Source organism: Limulus polyphemus, unplaced genomic scaffold (assembly GCF_000517525.1).
Source record: "Limulus polyphemus unplaced genomic scaffold, Limulus_polyphemus-2.1.2 Scaffold26, whole genome shotgun sequence".
In the NCBI taxonomy this organism is placed as follows: domain Eukaryota; kingdom Metazoa; phylum Arthropoda; class Merostomata; order Xiphosura; family Limulidae; genus Limulus; species Limulus polyphemus.
In genome coordinates, this window is record NW_013665636.1 from 1,351,846 (window position 1) to 1,361,539 (window position 9,694).

At 33.4% G+C, this 9,694-nt stretch overlaps 1 protein-coding gene across 1 annotated transcript in view; it reads left to right on the forward strand.

The window, feature by feature from the left end:
- Positions 1 to 9,694, forward strand: part of LOC106459259 (maltase A2-like) — a 63,207-nt gene that overhangs the window by 22,242 nt on the left and 31,271 nt on the right. The window contains exon 2 of the mRNA XM_013918860.2: positions 3,414 to 4,463. Within this exon, the coding sequence (XP_013774314.1) occupies positions 3,414 to 4,463 (1,050 nt within the window). The remainder of the gene's footprint in view (positions 1 to 3,413; positions 4,464 to 9,694) is intronic.

Sequence of the window (9,694 nt, forward strand, 5' to 3'; positions counted from 1 at the left end):
CATGACACAAACCTAACCAAACATTGCAGTACTACTTCTGTTCCATGACACAAACCTAACCTAACTTCTGTCATTTCTTGATAAAAGTTAACAATTCCAAAGAAACTAGTGTTCACGGATATCGATACCAGGAAAATCGCTTTAATATTGCATTTGTCTTTTCTGTAATCGAAAATTAAACATGTAAACCAAAGTTAAACATTGCAATATTGCAGCTATCTTTGTGTTTTTTTAATATAAATAAATAAATCTAATTAAACTAACGTTAATTATTGCAAACATTATTTTTTCCGTAATACATATTAATAAACTCAAGTAAACTAAAATAAAAAACACAAAGGAAATTATTAACCCGAAATAAAGTAAAACATTAATTTCTATCTTTTCCGTGATAGAATATAATAAACATAAGCAAAATATAATACAATATATGAGAACAGAATGAAATTATTAAAATATCTATGAAGGAAAAGTAATTAAGTGTTCAATGTAGGTCTTTTGATTGAAATATTAACCACTTACATTTTTTTGTCTTACAATGGTTTTAACCATTTCTGGTCCATTTAGTTTTATTTTTCTTGCAGAGATTTTAACCATTTCTGGACCATTTAGTTAATTTTTTTTACGTAGATTTTAACCATTTCTGGACCATTTAGCTCATTTTTCTTTTACGTAGATTTTAACCATTTCTGGACCATTTAGTTCATTTTTCTTTTACGTAAATTTTAACCATTTATGGACTATTCAGTTCTTTTTTCTCTTACGGAGATTTTAACCATTTAGTTCTTTTTACTCTTACGGAGATTTTAACCATTTCTGGACCATTTAGTTCATTTTTCTTTTACGTAGATTTTAACCATTTCTGGACCATTTAGTTCTTTTTCTCTTACGGAGATTTTAACCATATAGTTTTTTTACTCTTACGGAAATTTTAACCATTTCTGGACCATTTAGTTCTTTTTACTCTTACGGAGATTTTAACCATTTCTGGACCATTTATTTCTTTTTTCTCTTTGGGAGATTTTAACTATTTCTAGACCATTTAGTTCTTTTTCTCTTACAGACATTTTAACTATTTCTGGGCCACTTAGTTATCTTTTTTCTCTTGCGAATATTTTAACTATTTTGGACCACTTAGTTATTTTTTTTTCTTACGGATATTTTAACCATTTTTTTGTGTATATAGATATGATATCACACTCTACATAGCCTTCGCTTGGTATAAAGTAAACATAAAACTTTGTTACTATCTTTCTCTTCATAAAAATTGACAAATATAAAGAACCATTATTCAATTATTGCAACATTACTTTCATATTTCCCTTGGCACGAAATTAATAAATCAAAATAAGATAAATTAATCTCGTGAAAGAAAATAATAATAAAAAGACATTTTAAAATTCAACATTGCATCTATTGAAAATTGTTGAAATGAAAAATATCTTTGGTGATCTCATGATTAAACGAATTTTGTCCGTTTATCTTCATCAGAAACGTCGTCTAATCACTAGCTGCAGATAGAGTATCACTTTCAGCCGTAAGATATGTGCCGAATATTTCTATCTCTAGTTGCCCCCCAGTAGCACAGCGAACTTACGACGCTAGAAACCGGGTTCGATATTCGTGGTGGGCAGCACACAGATAGCCCATTGTGTTGCTTTGTGCATAATTCCAAACACACAAACTGTCTCTAGTTTTTCTATGATAGAAAGTTAATTTGCTCCAGTAAATTAAACAAAAACTTTCATCCAAAAACCCAAGCAACTTAAATTAAGATATTAACTGCTTCTTGTTTGTTTGTTTTTAATTATGCACAAAGCTACACAAGGGCTATCTGTGCTCTGCCCACCACGGGTATCGAAACCCGGATTCTAGCGTTGTAAGTCCGCAGACATACCGCTGCGCCACTGGGGGGCTAACTGCTTCTATCATCTCCGTATACTATATTAAGACACCCAAACAAGCTCAACTAAAACGATAATTCCATAATTTTCGTCATACAAAATAAAATAAAAAATTAAAGCATTTCTTGTCTTTTTTTTATTCTATAGGAAATCAAAGAACCGAAAAATAAAAATAACATATCAATCCCAAAGAAACCGAATTCAATTATTTATTCCTTTAACATATCGGAAAATTAATAAACCTAATCAAACTTAAAAGAAAAGTTTTTTTTTTACCTTTGTAAGATTTTAATACAATGAAACTAACTGAAATTAAAGTTTATATTTATCTTTTCCATAATAAAAATAAAATGACAAAAAATAAAAGAACTGTCTCATAGTTGTAGTAGCACGTCACCTTAAATATGATTTGTTACGAAGCAACTACGGTCCTGGCAACTCACTGCTGATTATATGTGAGAAAACGTGTCTTGAGTTGATGTAACACAAAATTAGATTGGTGGATAAATAATGGCGCGTGTTCTACAGATCTTTTGTTGATGTTTAACGTCAAGTAATTTGTCAGTGGTTTTTTTGTATGAGGAATATTGTGTACTCACATGAACAAACTGTGCGTGATCTCAACGGTTTGAAACTTCTGACCTGAAATAATTATATCGTATATTAATATTATCTAATAATTCCTATTTATTCGATTGTGATTAGTTATATACACATCTGTTATGTCCTTCCACTTTTTGTTCAGGTAGTGTAAAAAACCTACATTGCTCTTACATCCGTTTCTACATAAAATGACTGAATCTAATATAATATGTTAATAACCTAAAAAATGACAGAATCGAATATGAATTATAGTTCAAGAAATACAGCTCGTGTCTGAGCTGAAAACCTTCACTTGAAAGAAAATGTGGATTATAGTTATAGCTAGAAACGAAAAATGTTATAGAAAATTCTATTCCACGACCAGAATGAATCTTATTTCATGTTCGGTTTCTAAGACAATGATGGTGTTTAATTTCTTGCTCTTAACTTTATTTCATCTTTTATTGTTGGTGAACAAGACATCCATTACATTAAGTCTGCTGTTTTCAACTTTGTTTGACATATTAATTTTGTTTGCCCACGTAATAATGATACTCACTTCGCTGCTCGTAATTCACGTCATTTATTAAAGCTTTTATAGTACTTCGATATTTTGAGATTAAAGAAAACTTAGAAGCTAAACCAAAAAAGGAATATTCTACAAATCGATTTCACATTCTGTATCAACATGAAACATAAACGACATTTTACTTCTAGCAAAAATGTTTCAACTAGGAAATCGTTAAGGAAAGAAAAACACACTAAAACTTTGACTTTTAGTACGTAATGAAGATTTGATGTTTCTGTAACGGAAATGAAGTGTAATGTATTTACCACGACTTTGTCTTTTTCGCTGTGCAAAAGGACAGTTTAGTGCCTACTTTTTCTTGCTTCCGAAAGTAAACGCTTTTTTTTTTTTCGTATCAGATGGAATCCGACGAGAAAGAATTTGATAAAAATCTCAAGGGTTTTAACGCTGTTCTGCCTTCTCCGGATTGGCCAACTCTGGTTCCGCCTTTAGCCACTCAAGAACGCCCGGAGATTTTAGTTGAATTTGCTCCATCCGATATCCGTCGCACTTCGGGTCGTCCTTCTCCAGGATTTCTGAAAGTTGAAGGCAGTAGTACTGCAGCAACAAGCTTGACAGATCTCTCGGACCTTGAACCTTTCCCTGCTGACTGTGCTGACTTGTACCTTCCTAACCCTAACATCGTTCGGTCAACCCTTGTGGCGAATAATTCCAACAGTAATATTTCCTCAAGGCATCATTTTACTGAAGGTGACCCACACATTGAACCTGGATCATCGACTCACCTTCTGGAAGCAGAAGGCTCAAGATTATATACTATTCACGACCCAAACGGCCAACAAAGTCTGTCCAATCAGCCTAGTTCCAAATATATCTTCCGAAATCGGCATCCAGGTCTCATCACCTGTCCGCCAGACGTCTTTTTTCTTCACTGGAACTGGCCAGCGATCCGTTTAGGTTGTCTTGTGGTGGTCGTATCGTCCATGGTAGCCATGTTGTGTGTGATTGTAGGACTGCTGGTGACGGGAAGGTCGTCTACCTGTGATCCATCACGAGCTTGGTGGCAGGGCTCCGTATCCTATGAAATATTCCCTGCCTCTTTTCAAGACTCCAACAATGACGGATTTGGAGACTTCAACGGCCTTCTTCAAAGATTAGACTACATAGAAAGTCTTAAAGTAGCATCCATCAGACTCAGTTCCATCTTCAGTGCGCTGGATTATCCACTGGAATATAGCCATGTCATCGATTTCTTGAATGTTGATCCACACTTAGGCCAAATGAAAGACTTCTTAGAACTAGTAAAAGAGCTTCACTCACGAGGTCTGTACATTATGCTGGAAATAAATCCCACGATGACCAGCGATCAACACCCATGGGCTGCACATTGGTTTCTTAACAAAACGGGAGAGTACAGATACTACTATGTGGAAACCAATCAAAGCTCGGTAGGTGAGGTTTTACGTACTTTACATAACCGTATAGTTAAGCTTTTGTAATTTTCATTTGTTTTGCTTACGACATTTTATCCACTTCCTATGGCGAATACCTCCTGTATATATATTTCCCATAAGGCTATATCTCTAGAGACATCTGGCATGAGTTTATGCCTGAATGTAATGCCATTCCAGATGTTGTAAGACAATTTTACATGGAAAATATTATTAAGTTTGTACGAAACACTTAAGAATTCAACATTTTTTTCGTTAACATTATAAGGAATATAGTGCGTTTAAAACAAAACACTGCAGTATACTTTAACACTGATAGTATGAATCCCTGGGAATTGAAATAAATGATATTGTTGATGGTAAGGGGAATATAATAAGTTTAAGAAGCTCCAGAAACTGTAGTACAATTCTATGTTGATATTATGGAAAAATGATAAGTTTCAAAGGAAGCCCTAGAAACTGTAGTACATAACTGTGTTGATATTATGTGAATATAACAAGTTTACGATAAAGCCCTGGAAATAGTGGTACAATTCTATGTTGATATTATGGAAATATGATAAGTTTCAAAGGAAGCCCTAGAAACTGTAGTACATAATTGTGTTGATATTATGTCAATACAACAAGTTTAAGATAAAGCCCTGGAAATAGTAGTACATTTTTATGTTGATATTATGGCGAAGTTTAAGATGAAAATCTAGGAATAGCAGTACATTTGTACGTTGGTAGTATGTAGAAAATATTCAGATTATCATGAAATACATTTTTACGCTGATATTATAGTAAATACAAGTTTAAGGTGAAATATAGTGATGCAGTACATTTTCACGCTGATAGTATAAATAATATAATTATGCTTAAGTGAAGTTCTGGCGAACATATGCCTAACCACCTTAAAAGTACATCATTAGATACCAGTGTACTTAACTAAGTTCTAGGGATTTTTATGAAACATTTGGTATGATGTTCAAACTGAACTGTACCTTATATGATCATGAACTAAACTATCACATAGATCCCAAAAATTCAGGCATAGCCATCCCTAAATTAGAGCTAACCAAAGGAAGGGGCAACCAGTCAACAGCATGCGCCGCCTATGTGGCCACGTCTAAACCGAGTAGCTGGATTTACCGCCACATTTATAACGCCCCAATAGGTGACAATGTGAAGCATGCTCAACAACATATCGCGGCTCAAACCTTTAACTTTTGAAAGTTTCAAGTATTTAATTATCTACATCTACAAAGTCAGTTTGTTTCTGCTTATGGGGGTTCCCATGTATACAATAATGGTTTAAAGGTTTATTGTTGTCAGTAGTGTATTTTGTAATGGAAATACCTGTTGTATGTCATCATGATTTGAAAGGAGTCTTCCTTTATGTATACACCAAATATTTGGATAATTATAGAAGTATCTTACAACTAAAATCATTAAATACTATTTTAGTCAGTGGGGTATTCAAATACATCATCAGTATTAAATACTTTCTCTTACTTCACACGTTCAACAGTTAAAAGTTTTCTACAGTATAAGAATCTCCATAAACACAGCCAGGATTTGAATTTTGTGTTAGAGTGTGAATGGTACTTGTAGTCATAAGATTTGTTCTTAAATCTCATTACGATTTGAAAGTTTTATGGCGTTGTCATATCACAAACAATCTCTTTCTTCATCATCAGTGTTTGCAGGTTTTTTCTAGACACAAGAAGTGCTATATGCACTCTCAGTATTTTAGAGTTATATATATTCCAGATGTCTCTAGGTTCGAGGGCTTCCTAAAGATATTAGTTTCTGAGAATGCATTTGTGATTTGATTAGTTTTCTGATAATAGGGCCATCCCATGCACTTTCGGTGTTCCGTGGTTACTTTTCATCACAGATATCAATGTCTGATATGGTACTTAAAGGCTTTATGAAGTCATAGAGTGCCTAATGTGCTAGCAGCGTTTGAACATTTTTTTAAAAATTATTAGATTCTCTGTGAATACATTCGTGCTTTCATTTATATTTTCAGTGTTTAAAGATTTCTCTAGTCAAAAAAGTTTTCGTGTACATCATTGAGGTATAAAAAGTTGTGTTGATATTTTTGTTTTATATGTCTATGGTTTGACAGCTTCCTACAGTCACAGGCCTCAGAATCAATGCTTTTTTTAACCAAGAGAATCTTCCTACACCACTCATTGTGAGAGCTTAAAGTATCCATATACTGGCAGAAGTCTCCATGTTCACTGTCAGGGATTATATGCATCCTGAAGTCATACTGATCCCAATGTCCATCATCAAGGTTTTTGTAACCTTAGAAGTCTGCAATTATAACGATAAGCCTGTATGATTTCTTTACTTCATGTAGCCTCCCTTTACGGTGCCAGAGTTTGAATGTCACCTCTATTTATTGGTGTCTGTCTACACGTACACAGTCAAGGTTTTTAGTAACTAAAAGAAACATTTTAATACATTCACTGTGGTTACTGCAAGGTTTCTTGTAATAATATTGGTCTTTATGTATTCTTTAAGGGGTAAATAAATTTTATACGGTTTCTGTAAACATGTAAGTTATCCCGAATACCATGAAGATATGATTATTTTTCTAATTGCAAAAGTCTGTCCGTATATTGAAAGAATTTAAACTTTGGTGGAATTAAATGTTTCTAACAGCTACTAGAATCCCTATGTTGTTTACAGTTAAAGTTATTTGTAGCCTTAGTGATCTTCGTAGTCACCATCAATGTTAGAGTCGTTTTAGTCATCACAGTTTACTTGGGAGCAAAATTCGAAGGTTCCCTACATCCGGGTGAATATCCATAACTGACATCTGGTTTAAATGTACCTTCTAATTAATGAAATCTACACGTATACTGCTAGTTGTTATTTATGTATTTTTCAATCAGGATTTGAAGGTATCTGTAATCACCGTAATAGTTGTTTACTCCATAAGGATTTGATGGTTTCTTGCTATAAGAGTTGTTTTTACTGTGGTCATGGGATTCTCAACATAAATCCACATTATTAAAGTTATATTGTCTGAAGAATTCTGTAGGTGAGGTTATCTTTTTTGCACTAAAGTAAGGATTTTTATAGCCTCGTGTCCTCCATGTGCAATAGTAGGCTTAAATATTTCCTATCTTCTACTAACGCATTAGGATTTACTCATCTCCTGAAGTAATAGCAGGAGTCATATACGTACGCTAGCACACTTATAAGATCTCCTGTGAACGCGGAAGTCTGAGTGTATGTCATATGGGCTTAAAAGTTTCTTGTCAGCAATGGAGTCCTTATACACTCTGTCAAGACATTGGGGTTTCTATGTGCATGCAAGTCTCAGTATATTCCTTCAGGACTGAATTGTTCTTTTAGTTACGGAACTCTCAAATGTGCATCACTTATATTTCAGTTATCGCTGGAATCTTCAAATCCACTAACATTGTGTACATATGGTGCAATTCATCTACAGCGTCAGAGATCTGTAAATAATATGATCAGTGATTGTCATGGATATGTAAGTACCTAATACCAGGTACGTGTAATGAGAAGAATCACCATGTGCCTGCATTCAGGAGAATATTCATGTAACCATTCTCAGAAAGTCTCTACCTATATTCAGGAGAGTCTGGATATACCTGTATTCAATACAGTATCCATATAAGTGTATCTTGTAGAGTCACTATGACACTGTATCTTAAAAGTCTCTATACAACTGTACCTTGTAGAATCCCTATGTAAGTGTATCTTTTAGAGTCACTATGACACTGTATCTTAAAGAGTTCCTATGTAACTGTATATTTTAGAGTCTATATAACTGTATCTTGTAGAGTCTATATAACTGTATATTTTAGAGTCTATATAACTGTATCTTTTAGAGTCTATATAATTGTATCTTGTAGAGTCTATATAACTGTGTCTTGTAAAGTCTATATAAGTGTATATTGTAGAGTCCTTATGTAACCGTATCTTGTAGTCTCTAAATAACCGTTTCTTGTAAGTACCTATATAACTGTATTTTGTAGAGTTTATATATATATATAACTGTATCTTGTAGAGTCTTTATGTAACTGTATCTTGTAGAGTTTATGTATAACTGTATCTTGTAGAGTCCCTATGTAACTGTATCTTGTAGAGTCCCTATGTAACTGTATCTTGTAGAGTCTATATATAACTGTATCTTGTAGAGTCCCTATGTAAATGTATATTGTAGAGTCTATGTATAACTGTATCTTGTAGAATCCCAATATAACTGTATCTTGTAGAGTCTATAGGTAACTGTATCTTGTAGAGTCCCTATGTAACTGTATGTTGTAGAGTCTATGTATAACTGTATCTTGTAGAATCCCAATGTAACTGTATCTTGCAGAATCCCAATGTAACCGTATCTTGTAGAATCCCAATGTAACTGTATCTTGCAGAATTCCAATGTAACCGTATCTTGTAGAGTCTATATAATTGTATCTTGTAGAGTTTATATAACTGTGTCTTGTAAAGTCTATATAAGTGTATATTGTAGAGTCCTTATGTAACCGTATCTTGTAGAGTCTCTAAATAACCGTTTCTTGTAAGTACCTATATAACTGTATTTTGTAGAGTTTATATATATATATAACTGTATCTTGTAGAGTCTTTATGTAACTGTATCTTGTAGAGTCTATGTATAACTGTATCTTGTAGAGTCTATAATGTAACTGTATCTTGTATATATAACTGTATTTTGTAAAGCCCTATGTAACTGTATCTTGTAGAGTCTATATATAACTGCATCTTGTAGAGTCCCTATGTAACTGTATCTTGTAGAGTCTATATATAACTGTATCTTGTAGAGTCCCAATGTAACTGTATCTTGTAGAGTCTATATGTAATTGTATCTTGTAGAGTCCCTATGTAACTGTATCTTGTAGAGTCCCTATGTAACTGTATCTTGTAGAGTCTATATGTAACTGTATCTTGTAGAGTCCCTATGTAACTGTATCTTATAAAGTGCCTATGTAACTGTATCTTGTAGAGTCTATATATAACTGTATCTTGTAGAGTCCCTATATAACTGTATCTTGTAGAGTTCCTATGTAACTGTATCTTGTAGAGTCCCTATGTAACTGTATCTTGTAAAGTGCCTATGTAACTGTATCTTGTAGAGTCTATATATAACTGTATCTTGTAGAGTCTATATATAACTGTATCTTGTAGAGTCCCAATGTAACTGTATCTTGTAGAGTCTATATGTAACTGTATCTTGTAGAGTC